The sequence below is a fragment of the Thermobia domestica genome, chromosome 11, assembly GCF_964235325.1.
Source record: "Thermobia domestica chromosome 11, izTheDome1.hap1.1, whole genome shotgun sequence".
Taxonomy (NCBI): domain Eukaryota; kingdom Metazoa; phylum Arthropoda; class Insecta; order Zygentoma; family Lepismatidae; genus Thermobia; species Thermobia domestica.
Genome location: NC_137464.1, coordinates 102,907,822 through 102,934,881, shown reverse-complemented (window position 1 = coordinate 102,934,881; position 27,060 = coordinate 102,907,822). Strand labels below are relative to the sequence as shown.

Genomic DNA, 27,060 nt, shown 5'->3' with positions numbered 1-27,060 from the left:
AAAGAAACATCTCAGTAGACGTTCTATAAACACAACGTTGTATCTTCAGTTATTCTCGCAAATAAGCATCGTATTTAAATGACAACGCAAATAAGCATCGTATTTAAATGACAAATAGAAAATATTAAAAATTTTAAGAAGTATTGATCTTCCCTACAGCTTAATATAGATACAAGTGATCGGAAACAAGAATTCAAGCAATTTTAAAGTTTGTGGACAAAATAAGATGTTACTATTTTTTTTAACGTAACATTAAAATGAAGATGAGCAGTTAGTAGACTTTGGTATATGCAGATGGTGATTTTGTCAACACACTCCAGCCTTCTTTACTCTTAGGCCCAACTCTGAATTGCCTATCTTACACAGACTGGGTGAATAATTGAGTCACATTGAAATTGGCATAGAGTGAGAAGTAAATCGAACCAATACCGGGGACCGAAGTTGGAATATTCTGTTGGCACATAGACAACTTGCTCACTGCAGATGAACCGTAGCATACGCAATTAAAAATAATAATTACGTAAATTTATTACATTAGTTAACATAATATTTATGATCTATATGTTTTCAATTAAATTCAAAGAAACCAATAACGTAAATAAATAAATGAATTTGATAATCCATATTTTATAATTTATTAATAATTTTTACTTATAATGTTGAAACAAACAAGAAGGAAGGGCATGGTGGCTCAGTGGTAGACTGCTTACTTCTGGTGCGTGGGGTCATTGATTCGATCCCCGGCCAAGTAACTTCGTAGTGGGTAACATCGTGCACGTGATTTTTCTCGGGGTACTCCCGTTTCCTCCCACTTTCTCATTCCACCAATTCTTCCATAATCTCTTACTTGCTTCAACCATCGTTCCCCTTAGCTTAACAGGCATAATCGTGGCAGGCTAAGCTGAAATATTTCATTTTCAAATTATGATGTGACAATTGCATTTGAAAATTAATAAAAAATTTTTTAACTAATTATTGTCAATAAAATACCTTGAAACTTAAAAATAATTATATTCAGTAATATTTCAGTATATTGAATTTATTTAATAGCATGTTAACATCGTTCAATGTTCATGTAAATTGAAATTGTCACACAAGAAACTACTTGAAACTACTTTTAAAAAAAAATAAATGTTAGCATTTACTTATTTATAAATGAATATGTAAATACATTAAATCCACATTACAGTTAATAATTAATGTGTTTTAATGCCTGGATAAATTGTAAAACGTAGTTTTACTTCTGTGATTATGTAATTAGTTACTATTAACACATTTAAAAATTTATAGGCTACTTAGAAATAAAACGCTCCATGAATTGTCACTCCACGTTCTTATAAATAAGTAAAAATTTAAGTAAAAGTTTGCTTTCACTTACAGCTCTAGACTATGGTAATTCCCGTTTAAAGTTTGGTAATGTAACGTGCATTCTTTTAGGTCAATGATGACTTACAGAACCTGAAGCTATACAAGGTGATACAGGGGATTTCACTCGTTTTTAAACTAATAACACACATATAAGTATACACAAAGTTTTACTAAATTGACTTGAATAGGTGTAGGAAGGAATGTTATTTGTATTATGTGTAAAAGGTTACATTTGGAAGGTGATATCCATCTTTCGTAATATAACTTTAAAATCAAGAGATGATGATCGACACGCATCCTAATATCTCCTGAGTTATCTGCTGCACCCTTCTGCAAATAGTTGTGTTCAGTCGGTCTAATGAACGGGGTTTTCTACGTAGAATAGCTCCTTTAAATATCTCCATAGAAAAAGGTTACACATACTGAAGTCGGGAGATCAAGAAGACAAAAGTGCATTTCTGACTCTGGAAATCAAGTTACCAGGAAACAATCCTCTTAGAATGTTCATAGAATGTTTGGTGTTGTGGGCTGTAGCTCCCATCTTGTAGCATCCATATATTTTGTTTGATGAGCATCATCTGTAGCGCTGATACAAGAAGAGGCGTCTATCGTATGCATGTAACGATTGGAATCAACTGCTGTCACGAGGATACTCTCTTTAGAAAATATATAGGAACTGATACCGTTAAACTTGGATATCACACACCACACTGTCACACGGAATGAATGCTGAGGTCGTTCATGTAGTAGTCTTAGAATTTACAGTATCCAATACCTGAAGCATTGCAAGTAGGCGAACACATTTAGGTGAAAATGCATTTGATCACTCATAAAGATGAGCGCATCAGGTTTATTGTAAAGAACTTGCATCCTAAGCAGAATCTACCCATTAGCTAATAATGTATACAAATTATTTAGTCGCAGAACGAATCTAATATGGATGGAACTTAAAATTGGTTTTCAAAATTTTACTAATCGATTCCCGAATTAATGCTAATGAGTGGTGCCGGATCATAATTCGGGGACTACGGAGGAATGCTTCTCTGATTCTCCCCACATTCTCTAGTTTTCTCACCCAGTTCAGTACCTGGTGGTATATTGGACGTTACAGTGGTTTGAAATGGTTTAATCCATTTTAAGCCGATTTTGCATATTGGAACTGCTCTTTGCCGCTCTACGTTGCAGTACGGAAAAAACAACCTCTGAACTACTACACAGTTTGCAACGTAGGCATCGTGCGTGAACATAGAATGTTCAACCAACCATCCACTCCTAGGTAACTAAAATAAATGTAAAATAAATTGCATTAGTTCATTCACATTTTACAGCATAAATATTAAATTTTGATGTTAAATCAACTGTGTAACATTCATTCAAGACACTGTGTAACATACACTTCCGTGTACCGCTCGATGCATTTACTTCTATACTTAGTCAATGTGATACTATAATGCTAAAACGGAGTACTGGATTCTTTTTCATTTTTCTTTGTTTAAATTAGAAGTTTTAGAGGAACTGTAAACTCCTTCATATATTATCAGAAAATAGCCACAGAAAAACTCAAATTCTATTTTTTTTTTTTTTTTTTTTGTATCTTATGCTTTGTTACTGATCATTAATGTTATCATACTGTTCCTTAAGACCATGTGTTTATATGAATAGTACAAGATTATTACACATTTATATGAGTATTACTTGCAAAATACTTGAAGATTTTGTGTTGCTTACGTAGTTTTTTGATAAATAACTACTAGAAACATCATTTTATCTTAATAATTAGTTCATAAATTTGTTAGAATTGCATCCATTGACAAATATATCTAATGCATATCCAAAGTTCCCTCTAAATTTTGTTTTAATTATTATTAGTAGTGTAAAGACTATTAAAATACACAACTGAAATCTTCTGTTAACCTTTATTCTTAATCTGCACCTTATCTATCTTATGTACCTCATACATTTATCATTCATAAACTCCCAATTTTTATATATCTCATAATTTTAATCATATTTCTTAAATTTCTAATCTTCCACATAATCATAAATCACAATATCAACTTATCTTCCAAATTGTATCTTCTTATTCTCTACTCTTATAATCTATGTCTTCACAATCTCTATCCTAATCATCAAACTTATTTTCACTGATTATCTCACATTACAACGCAACAGTTTGTATCTTATTTGTGAGAACTTTTTATAATTTTCATATCCTAATAAGTAGAATGTATTTGTTGTACATTTCTTACTTGTTGCATTGATTTGCATTTTACATTTCATTCACCAAATGAACACAATCATGATAGTTCAATGTAAATAATTGTCCTATTCGTAAACAACATTTTTTTTCGCAGATTACTATATGTCATGTTGTGAATTTATGTAATATTTCTTGTAAAATAAATTACTAAAATATATCGATAAACTGATAAAAAAAAATCGGTTCAAAGGGAATTTAAAATATAAAATGGTAGGTCGAAAGCTTATATTAACAAATTAAAGGCTTTTCACTACGCACTGGAACCAAGAAAATAAATCAATTATAGATTCCTTCACGACTGTTCTAGTCCGAATGATAACGTTCTAGTAATACGAAACACAGATTTAGAAACTTATCTGTGACATCGTTGAGCGTTATCACATGAAATATTGCAAGTTTGTAGATTGTACAGTACAATGACATTTTATTTGAAACTGTTCCTTTGCTAAAATCAATCGATAGAATCGTTGGGATATGTTGGTAGAACTTCAATAGTGGAGTACTTCAACTAGCTGCACATGATATTGCCTAATTCTTCTCTTTAACTTTAAACACAGTAATTAAGAATATGTAATGGTATAAAATATTGTTTGGTATATATTATGTGCAATGTACTATCATAGGTTATTATTCCGCAATAAAATATTATTTACCAGCTTAAACCTCGTGTGTTACTGTATACTAAAATTTTCACCTCTTCTTCTCTATGGATCCAATTTCTATTCGACTTTAAATACACGCGATGAAACACAGTTTCACGGTTCTGAGCTCAATATTTCCGAAGTCCACATAAACAAGAAATATAGAACTCCTATTCCCTTTTAGGGATCACATTTTACAAAAATCTGCTATCAGCAGCGTAGGGTGCAGGGAGATCATTTATACAAAATTTAAGCTCCTAGGAAATTTGAGGTATTTCGGATATTTGGCAAACGGTAATATATAAACATTCAGGTCCCTAAATCCCCCTTTATTGGTCGAATTTCGCAAGAAAATATCTTATCTACAGCCTGGTGTATAAGGAGGACATTTATACATAATTTCAAGGTTCTAGGACCAATAGGTTGGAAGATCTATTTATGAGTGATTTAATGATTTAGTCAATAGATTTATTGCTTTACAGAAAATATACAATATACATTTTCAAAATAGAAACAAAATATAATATTACAATTTACAGTAATAATAACTATGGTAGCATAAGAAGTTAGACAATATATATATATAAAGTTCGTAGTAGAAAAATCTCTTTTGATTTATAAATTTGTATTAGAATATAATTTGGCCGTATGAACATATTTATATTTATTATTGCCAATTGTGGCAAGGTATACATAAAATTCCTGTTTGTATATATATATATATATGTATGTGTGTGTGTGTGTGTATGATGAAGGTTTTGTTATAGTATCAAAACTATTACACTTTATTGTTTTTAAGCTATTACACCTTTAGGTGTATCTAACCACGGATTTATATTACTGTGTATTTTTTGTAAGATTATCACTATGTATTTGAAGGAAATATTAAAATTATTCTAGTTCACCGTGACAAAAAACAAAGCCTATTAAAAACAGTATATGAGTAAAGACTGTGTGTGTCTAGTACCACTTTCGGAATCAAATCAAACAACAATCTGTTAGCTCACAGTATATTGTGCTATGTACACAGTATGTAAATAAATGACTATTTCTTCCAACATAGTAAAAAATTAAATTATTAAAGACTACAAACAATATAATTTTTTAGCCGCAAAAGTTATTTTCTTTAGTTTCTCAGAAACTACGCAAAGAATATATCCTAAAGTATGTTATTTTGCTCAACAAATTAAAATTTAACAGTTATTAATAATTATAAGCAACATGTCATTAACCGTACTATGTACTGTCATATTCCTAATGTCATAATGAAGAATTTAATGAGGAGTATCTCTCAGCAGCATCCGTTTCCCGTTAATACAGTAAGTGACACAATTCTTACGCATCATCAATATTTATTTTGCCAATTATTTGTTTTATTCTTCTCAGTTTTATCGGACTATTACACGTAACTTTCTTATATTCAGGTATGTCATTCTGTTCAGCTCATTAAGATCTATCCATTATCATATGCCTTATCTTCTTTCTTGCCTTAAACGTTAATAATATAGAAGAATTTGGAATTTTCGAATAATGAATTAATTAATTTTCCGAATTTATTTTGAGGATCTACAATTTTTATTTTAAAAGTATAATACTTACATTGCAGTTTTAAATATGCATTTTCACCTTTAGTGGAACGCTTGGTCATTTTTCGATATTTTACACCTAATCTTATACGTTTTTTTAAAAGATTGTTTTCAGAACGCAAGTAAGGTTACTTTGCTTTTTCTTACTTTAAAGTCAGTATTTAGTTAAAAATAACTCTTACAATGAAGTTCAACCAGTATTTTTACAACGATCCTACTAGTCGAATATTTAACAAAGAAACAATTTCAAATAAAATGGTATTGTGTAATCTATAAACTATCAATATTTCATGTATTACGATGTTACAGATAAGTTGACAAATCTGTGTTTCGTATTACTAGAATATTGTGATTCGGATTAGAACGGTTGCGAGAGAACCATTACCTATAATTAATATTTTTTTTTGATCCTAGTGTAGAACAATGGCTAAGTAATTTTTTCTTTAAGATCTAGCTTTTGTGATTCATTTAGACTTTGAATATCCCTACTTTTCGGTTTATTTCTCTTTTGTGAGGAAATGTTACTTTTTACTATCGAAAAAGTTACACTTACAGTATTGTCACAATTATCATTTGATTTTAATAATAATAATAATAATAATAATGCACTTGTGTGTCACAAGAGTTAGCTATAACTTATTTTGAAAAGGGTGTTCGTGAATGACAAAAAATTCCTCGGTTGATGTTTAAAATTCCAACTAATATGTCATAACACTTATTACAGAATTTGATTTTATGAAAAATTCCTATCCTTCTTATAGGCCTCTTTAGAGAATCTTTTTACTAACTTCGAGATCTCACTAAATGTTTCACGAACTATAGTATATATTCAAGACAACTGAAATCGTTGAGAATGTGTATAGAGAAGTTTATATCTCATACTTTTCCTAAGATGGGTGAACATTAGAAATACTATAAATACTACAAAATACTGATGATTACTGCACTTGCAGGCTCGTGGAGATGACAAAATAACCTTGTTGGCATCCTCATTAAACACGATAACAAATGAATTTCCAGACTTCTGTTTTTAAATTGTCTATTTTAATTTGTCTAATATGTTTATTATCTATTAATCTGAACGTAATATTTCAATAGTACGTTAAATCATTTAGAAAGCGAATGGCTATCAAAATTCAAATATTATTATTGTAAATTGTATCAAGTAAACAAATGAATTTCGTTTCTCAGTATGAAATTATGGTAAACTTCCAAACTATACCTATACGAATTCATTACTCAAACTTGAAATAGTACATCTGTAACTAAAGATTGCAATAGAGGAATAGAATCAAAGATGGAATCTGTTCCACGGACATTGAATTTGTATCAAAAGAACCATTACTCGTTATCCGTTACTGTTTCTGCTCTGTGGATATTACTATTGAAACCGGAAGTACTATTTGATCTTTATCACTTCCGGTTATAATAAAGGAATACAATCAGGGGAATGAAATAATATTCTTCAATCTCTCTCTCTCTCTCTCTTTATATATATATATATATATATATATATATATATATATATATATATATATATATATATATATATTTCCGTTGAATCTATTGTGCAATCAGTGTTGTAACCGGAAATTGTAGATTCTCACCACATCTGGCTTGAATAGATGGGTAGAAGTCGAGATAAATCTAATTTTTGAGGCGTTGAATCTGCGTAAAGAAAACTCTTTTCCGACATCTCTTACTGTTTTGCTTTATGGAAATAAGTACGCCTATTGAAACCGGAAGTAATACATTTCAACCACTTCCATTTTGGTAGAATATTTTGTGTAGTTATGGTATTTTCTCTTGCCACATTGAATCTGTGACAGTTGCATCAGTACCATTTTTATTTAATTTCTAAATAAATCTTTTTAATTCAATTTTGCATATAATTATAAACGTTAGTGAAAATCATTTCCATTTTCATTTTTGTGTGTTTGAGGAAGCAAAGAACATTCTTCATTTTCCTTTACTATCCGAGAGTAAGATGTTTTCTTTTTTTATTCTGTATACCTGCCGTCGCGGCGAGGACAGTTGAAAGACCCTTCTTTTGTCTCTTAATACCCCCGCTGCTTGAGCCACTCAAAGACCACACATACACAGGACCCTCCGTGAGCCCAAGAAAGAAAAACAAAACAGCTTTTAGCATCTTTTTGTGAAATTGAGAAAAATAATAAAGTCTGAACACATTGAATAGAATCCAAGTGGAAAATAATCTCTGCGAATTTGTCAAAATCACAGCATAGACCATATGTCGCCACGCAGTACCAAGATAAAATTTTGACACACGTCTGTAACTTGGTTCAAAAGCACGCACGAGACGACTAGGCGCCAAATCAACACTCATAAAAATTTTCTATATTACATATGAAATCTAAAAAAAATCACGTACGTCGGAGAGACGACGCTCGAACACCGTAAATAGGCGGAGAACAAGAAAATCAAAATTTAGGACACCAAAATAACTTAACGAATAAGAGAACAGAGACGAAATCGAAGACACCGTTAGAGGCGTATCCAAAAAGATCGACCGGTTAAAAATTCAAAACTCCAGGTCAGTCGTATCCAAGTACATCACCGGGAAACATCATATCACCACAACACAAAAACAAACCCGGAACTTACACACACAATACATTTATAATCAAAAGATAATCAACCGAGAATAATGTGCGGCTAAACTAACCGAAGCCGAGTGTGCGGACTTGCAATTTTTCTTAGGCATAGGAACTTACACATTGATCTTCTTCAAATTATATATATATATATATATATATATATATATATATATATATATATATATATATATATATATATATATATAAACTTTTAACGCTGCTAATATATATATATATATATATATATATATATATATAGAGAGAGAGAGAGAGAGAGAGAGAGAGAGATAGATATATATATCGCGAAACGCTTACAGACATTTTTTTGAGTGACAGACTTTCGCACTTATAAACATATTCACGAGCAATTACAGACAATTAGCAATAACGGATGGCCTACATACTCACCGAAAGCACTTAGACTAGTTTCAATAATACATAATCAGTTTTGAAGTACTATACACAATACTTAAAAACAATAAATACTATTTATCCGTGTAACACTACACTTCTGACATATAGAGTGATGTTGGTGCAGTGTAACGTTTGAAAGTGCTGTTAGTGAAAATGCATCCTATCAGAAATGGACCAACAGAAGCCCCACCTTGATGGATCAGGAGACGCCCAAGAGCGACGCCCCTTTCAGTTTAAGAGGAGGACGCAGCAGGAATCGAAGAGAGGAACTCCGGATCCAGGACACTTCTCACGGAAGAAGGAAGCCAAGAAACGCAGTGACATCTGTATGTGTGTGGTCAGCTCAGTGGTGACTACGAAAGTGGTGAGAGCAGTGTGGACGGCGAAAGGTAGGACCCATCCAAATTATTTTTTGTTGATGCTAAAAGGGAAATTTTCGGCATTGAATAAAATGCAAGACGTTCGCGGTATGAAAGTCGGAACTATTTGAAAACTGTAAACGCATTTACACCGCGTGGAGAAAAGATTTTCCAATTCGAACTATAATTACTAAACATTCGAATTCTTATTTTTTTCTTTCTTTTTGAGCAAGGCTTATTGAAAATAGAGAGACTTTTTTTAATGGTACTTTTACATATATTCTGTGACTTCAGTGAACATGTCGTTGTTTTTATTAAAGAGATAGTAGTTTATGTCATTATTCTATTTGTCACTTAGAATTTTTAAATAATATATAAAGAAAGTTAAATTAGATGTAGATCAAATAACAGGTTGTAGATCTTTAACGACTCGAGCTGTGAAATTTGTCATGAAAGAAGTATTTACCTTACCATATTGAAGTTTGTATGAAGTGAAAGTGCATCTTCTGCGCTATGGACATGCAATATTAGAAATTTAAGATAATTTAGAACAAGGCGTAATAGGTATTCCTAGAAAATATATTCAAGACATTGCTCCAATTGTCCAAAGATTATTGTGTTTGTAAAGTCATTTTGCATAGAAGTTAATGGATTAAATGAATCTATTTCGATCTATATGCTAGTAAAACTCCAATAAATAATGCTGTAATGTCTCAACAATAGTATGTTATGTAAGAGAGCTAAAAGATTAATTAGTAATTATGATATATATGCGACTAGTCTCGCAATTAATAATTTTTTTGGTTAGACATACGTAATCCGTAAATAAAGCGAAACCGACATTATTTTCAGTCAGGTAGAATACAGATGGAAAAACACAAAGTAGGCTAAGTAAAGCCGCAATTATTACGTCATTCTGATCCTCTAACAATAGAGCGATCAGAAGTCTATGCGCATAGACTAGACAAATAAATGAAAATATTTATGATACAGAGAGAAAATCACGAAAACTCAATATATTCATGTTAAAAATCTCGAGAGACGTCTTTGCATTTACTATTAATATTCATGTGTTATTTGATTTTTATGTATGTATGCATGTCTTTACTTATGATTTTTTATATATATCTATATATGTTTGTGTCTGTTGATTTTCTACTTGTGCTAATATGTATATATATATATATATATATATATATATATATAGCTTTTATGCATAATCAAATAGTAATGCTATACTCATTGATTTTATGTATTTGATGGTGTATTCTTGTTAGTTAGATAAATGTCGAATTGCATATTTAGTGTACTTATTTTCATTCTCAGTTATTAATTTCAATAATTAAAAATGGTTAGCAGTCAGGCAGTAGGTTTACTTAACTCCTTTAGATCACTCTATGTTTCTTTCATACTTCCCATGAATCTCAAATCAGTCATGACTTGTTTTTCGACTTACTTTTATTCATTTATTTCAATTTACTTCAACTTATTTCCACTTACTTCAACTCGTTTCAACTTATTTTAAATCATTCCAATATTTAGTTTTCACCCAAATAAGATGTAGGTAGTTATATTCAAATTCCATCAAGCGATATAATATCTTAATTTCGTAAATATTGGAAAGTTCATAATCAGAACATATAAGCTGATCAACGTAAACTATATGCTTAGCATACGATGTCAAATAATTAGGTATTTTCAAATGCAAGATTGTGATCTAACCAGTTTGGTATGACATATATGTAAATTATGAAAGCTCTATATAAAATATAAACAATGTAAGATTGCATCTAGCACTAGTTATAGACATCAATTCCATAGTTTGTTCATGGTGTCAGGTTAATGATAACAATTCATTCACTACATAGTTCAAGAAAGAAAGCCCAGATGTAATTTACTTAAATTGATTTCTTTTTGTGTTAAGGCCTAATGCCTTATTCTGAACATTTGTTGTCATAAAACTCAAAATTCAATGTTAATTTTCGGCCTGCTTAATTTTCTTGTTGTTGTTTTCGTTTGCTCATTAAAACTTTTATTACATTGTTAACCTCAAATTCGTAAGCTTTTTCTTTCATAAACAAGTTGTATCCCTAACCTTAAGCATAACATTGGTTTCCAAAGGATCTGTTAGACGAATTAGGCAATATAAGCAATTTCTCGATTCTAGTGGGAATTAGACTGATTTTCAAAATTTTCAACTAAAATTTTAAATTCTAGATATTCGCTTATTTTCTGGTATTATTATTATTATTACTATTATCATTCAGTCCACTTGGAAAGTGAAAGTCAGTCTAGTTCGTCCACACAGACCAAACATTAGAGCAAAATTCTCTTTCAGCGTTGCAGCATGTGAATACTAAATACGTATGCAAATAATATCAAGTTTCATTTGCTTACACGGTTCTAGAGGGATCTTGTTTCCCTAAAGCCCTGGGACACCGCGGGGAGATAGGATTTCCAAACCGTGAAACTAGTCCTTATCGAGTCACAAACCATTTTAGTTCGGGGAACGGAGACTTTAACGGTGGTGCACAGGGAATAAATAGTGACAGACGGAATATGAACCAAAAACCCGCCATCTCATTTTTTTATTTTTATTATTACAGAATCTGGCGCTACAAACGATCACCACCGGGATCTCTCTCTTTCATTTTTCAAATTTTACAAATCGATTCCAGAAAAACAAAAATACAATAATTTGTATCATTTTACCGTTTCTATCCTATGGCGATCAACACTGAAACAGGAAACGGTTGAATTCTACTACTTTCAATTTGACAGAGGAGATGAAATCTATTCTTGGGACGCTGAGTCGATGGCAAAGAAATTCTTTTCGATATTTGTTACTCTTTTCGCTCTCTGGACATCAATATTTGCTACGAAAGCAATAGTAAGTCTTAACCACTTCCGGTCTTGGCAGAGAGTTGCGGGTAGTAATCATATGTTCACTTGAGACACCAATTAAATTGAAAAAAAAAGTTTATCACTATTTATTACCGTTTTATTCTAGAGTGATCAACGTTGAAATCGGAAATGGTTGATTTCTGCCACTTCCGATTTGAATAGAGTGTTAACGAAAATATAGAAATTATTCTTGGGACGTTGATTCAATAGCAAGAAACAGCTTCTCGATATGTATTAACATTTTTTTTCTATGAAAATCAGTTATGAAACCGGAAATAATAGTAAATTTGGACCAGTCCTGATTTCGGTAAAATATTTCGGGTGGTTTTGATATGTTCTCTTGAGACGCTCAATCAACTGCAAAAGACAACTTGTTGGTATGTGTTTCCGTTTTTATTATCTGTTGAAACCGGAAATAACTAACTTCTACCATTTCCGATTTGAAAAAAAGGTCTGGATCTCTTGTAATAATAATAATAATAATAATAATAATAATAATAATAATAATAATAATAATAATAATAATAAACACTTCTCGATGTCCCTTACTCTTTCTGCTGTGATACCTGTCGACAGACAGACAAACGAACATAGTTTATTCTATAAGGCCACCGATACTTATTCATAGCGTAGTTTGGGAGCCTAACAATTCGACAGAGACGAGAACAGAGGAACTAACGCTGATGCTAGTAAAGAGTGCTCAAGTTTGGGTAAGTTTCCAGTTACAATTTTTAATAGTAATTTGAGGATGTTGAATTCAGTGCAACTGTTTTTAACATATCTTTCCAAAAGGTCAGGAGAAAATGACCTCAAAAATAGTATATTTGAACTAAAGCTTATGTCAGTGGCAAAAGTGCTTACGCTTCGATACAATTGTAATTGTCGGGGGCCGCGGTGGCTCAGTGGTAGAGCGTTCACCTCTGGTGCTAGGTGTCCCGGGTTCGATCCCAGCCTCCGCCAAGTTAACTTTGTGGTGGACAAACACCGTGTGCGTGGGTTTTCTCGGGGTTCTCCCGTTTCCTCCCACTTTCTTCATTCCACCATTTCATTCATTACTCATCAGCACCGTCTCCTTTAGCCTAACCGGCATAACCGTGGGACGTAAAACTCAAAGTTTTACAATTGTAATTGTCATTCTTTTTTAAGTCTATTGAAGACATGAATACGATGGAACTGTTTTTGACAGTATCCGTCCATGGATCCCGAGCAATGGCGGACTTGCCCACCTGGGTACCCTACAACTGCCAGAGGGACCAACGCTGTTAAACATGCCAACATGATAAAGAAGGAAGTCCCTATATTTAGGGCTTTCAATATAAGCTTCGTAAAGTTTTCCCATAGATACTTTTAAAACAAACAAATTCGAAGCTCCTTTTCTGTATTTATCTTTCTTTTTTCTTTTTTCTTTCTTTCTTTCTTTTTTTTTTTTTTTTTTTTTTACAATCTAAAGATTGAACAAGATGATAAGTTTGATGTTGATGTTGGAACTAATTTAAGCGAACATGGTACATGTTTTCTGTAATTTCATTCCACGGTTTAACAATAAGTCTTCTGAACTCATCAAATTTTGATCCAGACTAGTTTCATGACGGAAAATCTTTACTCCCTCAGAGTCCAGATTTTAATTCAGGATGTGACTATTTTTCGTGGGAGTACCATAAGGAATTTTTTTTTTTTCAGAAACATTCCAAACATTTGATGGAGCTCAGAAGAATTAATGTGCAAATATGCATACTTTCTGGTAATCAATAACATCCATGTTCGCTTAATTTTAGATCAACATCAAAATATCGAAGACATTTTTTAAATAGTGGGTCTAGAGATGTCTCATTCTTCGTGAGTGCTTCCATATTCGATTCCCAGGAACTCATTGAATGTGGATGGTGAACGGTGACTCAGCGGTAGAGCGCTTATCCCTGGTACTTGGGGTCCCTGGTTTGATTTCCATCCAAGTAAATTTGCGGTTGGACATCATATCCATGGGTTTTCTCCGGGCACTCCCGTTTTCTTCCACTTTCTCATTCCATCAATCACTTGCTTGAATCATAGTCTCCCTTAGGGTAAAGGGCAACAACATGGGACGTAGTTGTTTGAGTTGCACTTTAAACTCCAGGTCTCGTTCTTAGCAACTAACCAGTAGGGTTGGGCCTAAACACTATACAAAATGAACATTTCTTAGTGATATGAATCAAACCATACTTAATTGTCATTGTGAGTTGTTCTAGAACGAGAAAATTATATACACTCATGTCCAAAATTATTGTCGCATATCTATAACTATCTTCTTGTAAGAATATAATTGGATAATGACTTTGCAGATACTTTTAATACTGATACTATGTGTGTAATCGGCAAATGTATATTTGTAGTAAATTTCATAGGGAAAGAATTATAAATACCAAAATTAGAATGAGTAAAATAAAATGTTGCTAAATGGGCAAGAAAGTTTTATTTTCGTTTTGTTGTTCTTATTTACTGGTCTTTTGAAATGAAATTTGCCACATACATGTCTTCGCCAATTATACACACACTACCATTGTAGGAAATACCGGGCGATTTCGTTATCAAATTATATTCCTACAAAAAGATATTTATAGACATGCGACAATAATTTTGGACATGAGTGTACCTAAGTTTATATATTATACCTAATTAAACTATTCTTCCTTTGGGTTGCGGAACAGTTTAACTTTATTTTTCTTTCCTATCAATGTGGATATAATCGTCCACGTATGGCTTGAAATTTTATTACAGAAGCACGTACACGAAAGAAAATTATAATGTTCAAATCGAAAGTTTTCTTCCAACTAAGATAATACCTAATTGAAAACTACAACGTAATGAAATTTCCAGAACCGAAGCAAGAAATAGTTTGTCTTTGCCATCAAAATAGTTTGAACTAAAAATTTTCAAAATGATTGTTCAAACCGCAATCCAGGAGTTTTGTTTCGAATGAAGCTCTTATGGAAAACATTACGTAACTACATCCATCCCACTTCAACGAAGTAAGAGTGTTGAAGTGTTCTCTAGCATTGCAAAATGAAGAAAAAAATATTCGAAAAGAAGTTCAGTTTTTCCGAAAACTCATCAGTAAAATCTAAAGATATCAATACCAGCCAAAAAACAAAACAGGCAAAAGCTAGAGTTAAGGGTATCAAAGATGAAGGATCCGATCAGGAGAGTGAGGACAAGGCATAACAGGAAACCCACAGATGATGAACAACTGGCATGCAAAGTTGGAAGAAAATGCAAAAAAATGCCTGTCGTGACTGCTAGAATTACTTTATGAATGAAATCTCTACGATCCAGTGTATTCATCATTGTACGTGGCGTACAAATATATTTAGGCTCTTTTATGCACTCAAGTATCTTGCGAAAGAGTTTTCTCCATCATGGGCACGGTCAAGATTCGGTCAGGATTTTAACTTGTTAGAGAATTTTATTCTCTTTTACGTTAAAAAATAACTGTGACAACACTAACTACCAACTAAGAAAACATTAAATAAAAAAGATAGTAATTCAACTAATCTACAAAGTGTAGTTGTGTTATTATGGTACAACTTTTTTTTTTTTTTTTTTTACATCTTCCTTTCGTGTCTAGAAATGGAAATATTTTTAACCCGCAGACGCTTTGTTAATGCTCCTTTTGGTGGAGGCATTGTAACAGTTGTAGTCAAATATATATGATTTTGCTACATCCTACAATCCTCTTTCAAGGTTAGTGTAAAGGGACAAGTTTTGCCGATAGATGTCACTACAGTCTTCCTATCTCTCCCATGTATTTTTTATCTTTTACGAAAATTTACAATTTCTTTTCTAATTTCAACGTAGAGACTTGAAAGTTTTAGATAAGGAACTTCATGAGCTATTAAAGGGAACAATCCGTGCCGAATTTTTATTTAGAATTTTCCTTATTATTGAAACAGCTTCATTGTTAAAGATTTGGATATCCATTTCAACAATGAAAAATTTCTAAATCAGAAATCGACACGGATTATTGCCTTCGATAGATTATGAAGTTCCTTTTCTAGAAATTTGAAGTCTGTAGGTTGAAATTTGTAAGAGAAATCGTGAATTTTCGTGAAAGATAAAAATATATGGAAGAGATACGAAGACTGTAGTGCCATCTATGGGCAAAACTTGTCCCTTTAAACCAACCTTAATCAATCACAGTTTTGTTTCAAACTTACAAAACTGCATAGTTATGTTAAAAAAAAACTTATCTATATCCAAGCAGTATGATAAATATAAAAATAAATTTTAAGAATAATCATGCGTTTTCTTTATCACCAAGTTGCAATATACCATTATAATAGAAATTTGTAAAAGCGCATAGGAAAGCACAGGAATGTTGATAGGATGTGAATATTTCGTGACCTGTAGATTTTTAAGATCGAAATTTTTGTTTAAGTAACCTTTGAATTCGAAACTTGACTTAGCTATGAAGAAAATACCGTAAATATATAAAGTATCGCAAAAAAAGTAAAAATAAAACTACGGCTCCACTGAAGTGATGTTTTTTTTTTTTTTTTTTTTTTTAGTTTTGCTTAAGAAACATAAAACTATGGAAGTTTATCCAGAATAGGCAACCTCTCAAAGTTAGAAAACAATCGATAACTTTACTACTAAATTTAATAGTGAGCGATTTAGTTTGCTACAGAACCTAGTTGTTAACATACGTTCAGGTACAAAAAATAGTTCTTAACTGACTTTCAAAATCACTTCCTCGCTGCAACTGAAACTATTATCAATTTTCCAGTCCAGACCCGCTCCCCGTTACGCGAATAAAGAATTCAAACATAGGATGTATAACCTTAGTTGTGTCATATGCCAATTGTAAAAGTGTACACGTTTGGATAAATTCTAATTACATTTTTTTGTAAATACTAATATTTTGACTCTTAATCGAACGGATTTATTCTAGAACGTATTTGTACAGAGAAGAAGAGGAAAATGACATCAGATTTGGAATATTTATATCCAAAATTTAAGGTTACTTTTCTCGTGTCCCCGTGAACAAATGTGTTTAAGAATAGTTCCAGTAGATTCTGCGCTATTAAATAAGTATAAAAAACACAGTAAGATATTTATTCGAGCGTGGATTAAGAGAGGGCGTAACTCTCTAACATGGAGCTAACCTTCGGCTAGCTTTTAAAAAATTGAAAAAAAAAACACTTTTTACCAGTAGCATAAGCACTAGTTCTTTAGATACATTATCTTAGTGAAATGCAAAAGTATAACAGTAACTCCATTACATGTTAACTATAACATTATTTACCTATATCTACATTGCAAATACCAGCTTAAGAACCTGTTAATCTTATTCCGCCTTATGCAGAGTCGTTTTGACGTATGATTAGCGTCATACTGAAGACCTGACTACTGCAGGAAACATTTGTTAGTCAAACTCGTTAGTATGTCACTAATCAAGCATCAGAATGACTCTGCATTAAGGCACACTATGACTTGTTAATTAAATGTAGAATGCAGGGACATATTCAGGGAGTAAGGCCCAGGGGTCCGAGCTACGCCGAAATCCCACAACTCTTCTGTAAATTTAATTTAATTTTAGGAGTAAGTTTATAATTAACTTTATTTAATTCGGACTCCCCAAACCCCTTTTCCCTCCTGAAATAAACTCCTACATATGTGCTTAATAGTATACTACATATTTAGATTTGTATTGATTGTTGAAATAATTATAAATATTTTCAAGCATTATAGCTCATGACGTATTTGATGATTGTTAGCTTCCAATTTTTTATCGAAATAATATTGTCTGATTTGTGTACTTTTTATTTTGGAACATAATTTATTTTAATTTGCTTTACGCTACGCAAATAAAATATAGAATTAGGAAAGCAGCCTTTAGTTTGGTAAATTAAATCTCAAGTAGTCATTTCAAAGAGACTAATTTGGAAGGTAATATGTATGTCTATTGTTGCAGCAAATGACGAATTTATTTTTGATGCATCTCTTGGCCACCTTGCAAAATATTTAGCAATTCAGAAAAAAAAAAACACATTAGTTGTTAAAACTTATTGGTGCGTTATTTCTCTGGACTGATAAAACTTATTTTCTGCCACACCTAATATGTTCTAACATAATTAAGTGTTTTCTTCTGAATTGCCACAAATTTTGTTAAAGGGATAGGAAACGTTTCAGAAATGAGCTCGTCAAATATTATGTTAGTAACAAATGAAAAACATTGAACCGAAGCCAACTGCAGAAAAGGTAAACAATATGCCAGCATTAGGAACTACATTAATCTGAAAGACGGAGATATCGTAATCAATAGTACCAAGCTAGAATCAATAAAAATAAGTAATACCTAGGATTAATTTTAACAAATAATGTTGCAATTAACAGAGAAATTAAAACTGTATTGATAGCGGGAAATGCATGTAAAAGCTCTTATCGTCGAGACAAATGTCGAGTGAATTGAAACCGAAAGTATATAAAGAATAAAGTGCTGTTTATATTACTTGATGAACGCTAAAGTTAACGAAGCAGGATGTACTGAAATTTATGATATTCACCAATAAAATCTACATCAGTGTTAGTGGCAATTCAATTTTTCAGAAGTACAATTCAAGGATGAAGTACGTTAAACAATATATAAAATTAAAAAACTCGTTCCTTAAAATTATAAGTAAATTTAAAAACAAATTCGATTTTGTTCTGTGGTAAAATCGTAAATTAACCCTTCCTTAGATAGTGATTGAGCAACGTAGTAATATTTAGGTTATTTTGAGAATATTTCTTGTTACGAAAGTTACCAGATTTTTAGTATTTATGCAATATTATTTTATTTTATATTATTCTTTCTAATTATATCTGTTTCAGTATTTTATCTTTTTTCTTTTTGAAAAGTAAATGCAGCAAGTTTTTTTTTTTTAATTGTTAATGCAAGGGAGGGTAAGGTTCACAAGCAGTAGTGTACATCACATAACAAAGTGGAACACATCATCGTTTTAGAGAGGCTAATGGGATATTGCCAGAAAAGGGTTTTAGGACTACTGGTCTAGAATTTTTGTTTTCTTTTTTTTTTATTTTTAGCCAAAGGGGCTAAAAAAATTGGGAAAATGAAGTGGAAAATTTCACATCATGTGGAAATCCACAAAATTTACGTCACCAGATATTATACGAGTTATATACAAAGATCAAGTAGGCCTGTGCATGAAAAACATAATTTTATGAGATATTTGTTCACGTGATATTCAGTTCTAGACTGAAATATTTTGGGTAGAGATATCGTGGTAGGTTTAGGAAACGGGAAAATATGAACTTGGGGGAATAGCGTGTAATAACATTAACAGAATTGGTATGAGTAAAAGCTAATGCCTGATCATAATGGATATACACTGTTCCAACTTATAGTCCATGACTACTCAGTAATTCCTAACTTCGAACGAAACAAAACTAATTCAAGAGATTATACCATAAGATTGTGTAGCTTTCTGCACACACTATAATTGTTAGTTCATTTAGCGTGTGTTACACAGCTTATTTTTTAAATTGGGGTTATGTTTAGCAGAAGGGGTCCAGAAGCACGTAAAAAGCATAAAATTTACAGGAGAAATGGATGATGCAATTACATTAGATCTAACATAACGTAACCAAGTCTAACCTAACCTAGCCTAATCTGAACTAACCTAAACTAACCTAATATTAGTATAAATAAGCGAAATTCTACCATTTTTTGGAAAATTACGCTGGTCCCCTACACTAACAAAATATAACCTAAGCTAAGCTAACCTAACCTAACTTAAACTAACCTAATGTGAACAGAAATTACCGAGAGTTTAATTTTCTAACAAGAATGATTTGACAACGGTTCATACACTAGCATGCATTACCTGGTTTAAGAATGTTCCTGAACATCTATGATTGATACCTGAAATTAATGTTCTACATCAAGGATTGGAAATATTTGTCGAAGTTTCTCGGAACGCTGACTACAGTTTTCCTTTCTCTTAACCGCTTAACCATTTACTAACTCTAAACATGATTGACAATCAGACCACTAGATGAGGCACATCGCTCTATCAAGATTCTCATACCTAGTATAACAGAATTTTGAAGTTTAAGAAAAAAGTGAAATGTAGAAAGTAGATAGGAATCTATAAGAGGTATAAAAATACATTGAAAATGAACTTTGTTCCGAGTAACGCACCAAACTTTTATTAAATTTCTGTAATATCCCTGAGAAACTCACTGTCTTGCGTCTAAAAATGGTTTGGGTACAAAAAAATTGTTTGTGTATCTCTCTTGGGCGTTAGTGCTACATCGTTGGACCAAATTGAAAATCGAAAAGTAAATACGAAAATGTACTGCATTCGGTTATATTTGGTTGGATTACATTAAGTTACGTTACTTAGGATTACGTTACATTACGCGTGCGGTATTACTATACGCATTCATATAAGTAGTAGTAGTAGTAAGAGGAGGAGGAGTAGGAATAGTAGTAGTAGAAGGAGGAGTAAGAGTAGGAATAGTAGTAGTAATACTAGTAGGAACGGGTTAGAAGTCCCGCAGTCGTTGGTTGTGTTCTGTTCTCGAAATGAAATGGCAAGTTAAAGACTTGCCCAAGATTTTCTGTACATTTTACAATCTATGGATCCGTATAGCACAACAAGTGTACCTCTCCACGAAATAGTCCATCCGCCTCCACTTACAGTGCCGCTTACAACATCAAAAAACAACTACCAAATTTAATCACTTGCTTAACATTTACTATTCTCCTTACCTGACTTTCATTCATTCTTCCTCGCAAACTTAAATAAATTCTCCAATTGACCCTGTAAATTTCCTAAAATTGATCCGGCGATACAGCCCTAACTCCTATCTTGCTTGCCAAAACTTCACCACTCAAAATCCCATCTAAGCGAAATCATGATTGGCCAAAATTTCGCTGTGCAAAATTTTGTGGTGGGAATTCTCGCTTGGCCAGAACATCACGGAGCGAAAGCTCACTTGATAGGAAACGTTCTCCTCCAAAATTTCGTCGAGGGAATCTCACTTGACCAGAACTTCATGGAGCGAAATCTCGCTTGGTATAGAGCTGAGGTCAAAATATAACCATCGTGATATTTCAGTGTAGAATATTTAATAGTATGTATATATTTTAAAAATAGCACATAATTAGGTTAAAACAATGTCGGATGATAATTTTAAATTATGCTTTGAACAAAAAATTATAAAAAGGACAAAACAGAACAAACAATAGGATTTTTGTAAATTTTACAAAGTAAGAAAAGAAAGATAGCTTAGCAGGTATCCGCTAGATATCCGCTAATGTGTTTATTTTGTGTTAATTATATGATATTTTGTGTTAATTTCTGATCTTGTGTTAACTATATGTTGAATATTCTGCACTGAGTAAGTTGTTATGAAATGGTTTTGCCCTGGCATGTTTCGGCTGCCACATTTTGTCCGAATACCGATTTATTCGAATTCTCTAAACTCGTTCATCTACACTAAATAAGGATTCTCGAAACCATCCCGTGCTTTTCTCTAAAGTTAAGTACTTTTTTCGACGTCCGCTATGAATGACTAGCTATATGATACTATGAAAACCGATTTACTTATTTTCCATCGGTTCCCATTTTAATACACCCAAATAAATTAATCTTTCTTCAAAAAACATAGTTGTATACAGACCTCTGGAACAAAGTTGTATAAAATAAAATATTTATGAAAACAAAATCTTCCATAGAAATGTTGAATTGTTGATTTTTTCAAATGTTAGAGAATTTTTCACAAAAATATTAATTTGCTATTTTTCTATATATGAAAACTTGCGATGAAGTATTGTTCATAACTTGTACAGTAATTACTCCATAACATTATAAATATATATTTATTTCTTAATGTCTTTTGTACTATAATATACAATTCATTTATTAAGAATAAAAATACTAACTTCGCAGAGTTTACTTAACCTATCTGCTAAGGTCAATACTGGATCATTTATATAGTATATTTACAACTTTGACAATACAGATTTTTACACTATGATTCTTATAATATAACTATTTTCTTAACATATATGAAGAACATTATGATACAGATAGTTGGACATCGAAATACGAGCGTATAACCTACGAAAGAACAGTTGAAGTTACGAATTGCATTTATCTACAAGGCCTTATAAACATTGTAAGAAAGAAATAGAGTTCCAGGGGGAAAACAATTAACGTTAATATTAAATCACGTTATAAATCTTAACTCACTCTCTTGTTAGAGATGAGAATAAAAACATATGTAATTATTAGTGTAACATTTAAAGAATAATGAAACTGAAGGATTTGTCAATTTGAATAAGTGTAAATAAAAATATTTGGATATACCTTCAATTCTATTTATGTATTCTCATACAATGACTTACAAATTCCCCTCCCCTCTCCTTCGATTTACTGCGGACATATTTTGGGTTTCTCCATTTTCCGCATAGAATTCGACTGAACTAAAAAGTCACGCACAAAATTGGAACACCTATACCTTTCCTTTTCTTACATTCCAGGTTAAACATGGAAGAAAGCGGAAAAACATTTTTCATTGTATTAAATGAAAATGAGGTTAGGGCTTAACCTATGGTATGCACTCATACAAGAGTGTAATTTTGTGAGTTTGAAAAGTTTGCTGTTTAACACTTATTGAAACTATTTAATAATCCAATTTTTCTTTCCAGGAGCTTCAGTTTAGTTCGGAAATTCTAGCATCCGACAATAGTGTTACAAATTTCCCTTGCAATTTGTGGCATATAAGAGAGAAACTGTGGATTGTTACTAGCTTATTTAATAGCATTTGTTGTATGCTATACAGATATTTCTTTATTTTTTACATTATTTTATTCAAGTTAATCATTATATTGTAATTGAAAGAAGATCAGAAGTTAATGAATATAAAATCGTTGCGTTATTATTATTAGAGAAAATGAGTTGGACACTATCTAGTTAAATGTTAATAGCTACGTAGTAATTTAAAAAAAAAAACTTCTGTATTGAGAGTGTCATTTTCTATCACCACTGACAATTTGAAAAGATTATACAAGTACATACATTAGTATAGTATATATTGTTGAAGAATTTTTCTGATCAAATTCTATAACGATATCTGGAATTACTTTTGTAGATCCGATTGGAAATGTTGAAAATATGAAAGTATTGTTATAAAAGATATTTAGCTATTTTCTTTTTTAAAAAAATCTTACACTGAAACGAGTTACTTTCGCTTAATATGAAAATCCTAATTGATTTCCAAACTATGTAGGTCTAACTTTAAAACCAGAAATATCTACCACATCCAGATTAAAAAAGAAGGATAGGGTCTAGAGGCAGATACCGAACATGTTACTAGAACGATTACTCGTATGGGCACCTTAGTGAACCATCCCTTTTCTTTTCTTCTATTTGTAGCAAAATATATTTATCAATCACAAACTATATAACTCACTGGTTCGTAAATTGACCGATTTTTAAATTACCTTATTAAATCTTTTATTACCTTTTGAAGCTTCGTAAACATTAACTCACATACAACATAACAGCGATTCCATGACATTACATTACATTACCTTATAACTTGTTTGTTTGTTTCTATGACAACCTTCAGTTCGTCGCTCTGGTTACATATCAACATTCCAATTATATATTCGAAATACCTATATTAATCTTATATTATTTTCTTCTTTTTCTTCCTCTATAAAATAAACTGGCTTGTACTTATTTGTAAACCAACTATTGCTCGAAGAGAATACAAGTATACAATAAAGAATACAACATACCGTTGTATATTCTAGTTATCAAATATTAAAAACCATTGAAACACGTGTCGAATTACTTTAAACGAATAGTCAAAATACCAATTTGCATTTCCCTAAACTTAAGGAAATCTGAGATATTGACATCTTATTATATAATATTTACAGCTCCTCTCCCCGGCTTCCTTCGTTCTCGAATTTCCAGAAACTATTGCTTTGTAGGGTTTTGTCTTTAGAAATCCTATGAATTGTACAAATGTCTAGCTTCTTCCTTAAGTAGTTTGTCCTAGGCATTGATCAGTTAGTTAGTCAGGACTTCTTTTATATATGGAGATTGCTAAGAAACAATGACTAGTGATAGGCACGTACGCGGGAATTTATTTCAATGAAAGATCGAAAGATTCTTGAGGGGTTCCAAATTCAATATGAGGGTAAATTATATTCAAATTTGTAAACGCATCCTCTACTAAACTAAATTTACAGAAAAAGTCGAGATTTCGGAGAGGTCATGATTTCTAGGATGCACCCCTGTGTACATTCCTGACTAGTGACATTGATGAAAAAAAAAATTGTCTGCAGCACATAAAACAAATAGATTAATTGAAGTATAAAGAGGGAAGGATATTGGTTGATTCATTATTTTGTTGAAATGTTTCTTACTAATGTACATAGAGTTTCAAATATTATCATAATATACCACCTGGAAACATTCCGAAGTAAGTAATAACGACAATGAACACCTAAATACGCTGAACTGTTATCGATATAGGATAAATCTTTTGCAACATTTTTGTCAAAATTTACCTCGTGCTTTACAGCAAGACCAATGACCATATCTTTTACTAGTATATCTTACAGTCATATCCCCAGTCGGAAAACCCAAGTCAGGATGGTCGGCAGCGGGAACCGAACCCACGACCTCCCGAATGCGAAGCTAACGCTCTACCACTTGAGCTACTTCTTTCGGTATTTATGAATTATTTATGTGTGAAATACAAACAAAACCATTTGAAGTGTTTTTAGAAAATTGTTCGAAAATTAACCCATCTCCAAAAGTAAAATGTGCACAAAATCAACTGACGCAAGTTTATTTTCTTTTAAAAATGTACTTAAACCACTTACCTCCAAACGTAAATTACTCTTCCTAGATTTTTCTTTAAAAAAAAAAAAAAAAAGTTACTTATACGATATTATATTGTTGATAATTAAAGTTTTATTTATGAAATTGAAACAAAATCATTAAAAGCTTCCAGACATTTACAATCTTCTATGTTCACCTTTCCAGTAAAATTACTTCATTTTGAGGAAAGGAGTAAGAAGAAAATTTGAAAAACTCCTCCGGAGAATTTTTATTTTTATTATCAAACTTCAGAGTAACTTTAGTAATAAATTGTTTCGAAATCATTAAAAATAAAATATGTCAATCGATTTATATATCTCATGGTCCCTATATCGCGTAATAAATGCATTTTTGATGTTCGCCATTCTATAAGTCTAGTATAAACTTTTTTTAAAAGTTTTCATGAGAACCCTTAATTTTTTGTAATGATAATGATGATACATAATTGGAGGATAATAATGAAAAATTTTCGTTTTTAAATAGTTTCACATCTTTAATGATTTAATATTCATATTTCATAAATATATGTTTCATTATTAGCTTCAAAATGTAATACATATTTTTCTGAAGAACTAGACGTAGTAATTTACTGGTGGAGTGTGTTTGCTTCCGTCGAAGACCTTCAAAAATATTAATTTTAGCTTTGTTCGTATTTCAGAAGTAAATATTTCAGTAATGACTGTATATAAGGGCTTGAGTACTTACAACGAGAATGTTTAGTCCTATTTAATTATTTAAAAAAAAATATGATGGCCGTTTCTTAAATTAATCGAATGCGATTTTTTAACTACGTTGTTCTTGAGTAATTCCTTAATGTAAGGAAAGAAGGGAAATGTTAAACTACAATGCTATCATTAGTTATTCTATGTCACTATATGCCACTAGTCTGTGAAGAAAATTTTGAAAAGTATTTGTATAGGTAACCATATCTAATAACAAAATTTGTGGCTCTATTTATATAGTCTAAGATATTGACGTCGTTCATTTATGTATAATAATGTAAAACTTGTTAATATTTCTTTTAATTGTAGCATATATTTTAATAACAAACCTGTGCAATTTACTACATTGGACTAAAATTAATTTACTACTACAAAAAAGTTTCTATTTGAGGAAATTGAAAGTATATTGTCAGAGAAACAAAGTGACTCCATAGCATCTTATTCTATGAGGAACTAATCCAGTTTCTACTCTTTATAGCAGCAAAAGGACCAATTTCCTTCCTGTTGTAAAATTTGATGTGAAAGGTGATAAATTCGTAATTTCAAGGTACAAAAAATGTCCTTACACTTACACCAGTAAATAAAACAAGTGAGTTACGTTTCACTATAAAATATAGTGGTCCAATATATGAAGCTGAAAGTAATAGATTTAGGCTGGTTTTAATAGAGCAATAGGGGCTGAAATGAATCATTTTCTTAGAAAATGAACAGAGTGTCTCAGTGGTAGAGCGTTTGCTTCTAGTCTGCGGGGTCCCTGATTCGATTCCGTTTAAGTTAGTTTATGTTGAACAACATCGAGTAAATAGGTTTCTCGAGGTACTCCCGTTTTCTCTAACTTTCTCATTCCACTAATTCTTTCACAATCTTTCATTTGCTTTAATCACTGTCTCCCTTAGCCTCAAGGACACATTCGTGGGACGTCAAACTTAAAGATTTTATTTCTTAGAAAAAATATAGAAAAAAAATATATATATATATTTAAAAAATGCTATATCTTTTTGATTTAGTTGCATGGAGAACCAACATTGAAACAGGAAATAAAAAATCTCTACTACTTCTAGTTTCAGAAGCGGTGTATTCTTAGGAAGCAGAATACATTTCAAGATATCAATTCTTACTCTTACTTTCTTCGTCCACAGTGACCCACTTTGAAACCGGAAGTCGATACCATGTCACTGAGAATTTGCTACAATAACGTCAGTAATGAATGTAGCGATGTATGTTCTCTAAACTCCTTCTCGACCGCTACACCAATCTTAATGATTTTTTGTATATGAATGTCTAACCTAATCCTATGATCCTAG

The 27,060-nt window shown here is 31.6% G+C and overlaps 1 protein-coding gene across 49 annotated transcripts in view; it reads left to right on the top strand.

The window, feature by feature from the left end:
* The window catches only part of LOC145664324 (uncharacterized), a 1,583,153-nt gene that overhangs the window by 873,132 nt on the left and 682,961 nt on the right, over positions 1-27,060 (top strand). For 8 of the 49 annotated variants that reach the window (XM_081730934.1, XM_081730931.1, XM_081730933.1 and 5 more), the window contains exon 1: positions 8,845-9,276. The exons of 37 other annotated variants lie outside the window; for them this stretch is intronic. In XM_081730934.1, the coding sequence (XP_081587060.1) occupies positions 9,057-9,276 (220 nt within the window). In that variant the 5' untranslated portion in view covers positions 8,845-9,056. Of the gene's footprint in view, positions 1-8,844; positions 9,277-12,811; positions 12,861-27,060 lie in introns of those variants that run through there. 4 more of the 49 variants (XM_081730926.1, XM_081730925.1, XM_081730924.1 and 1 more) reach the window with 4 other exon arrangements.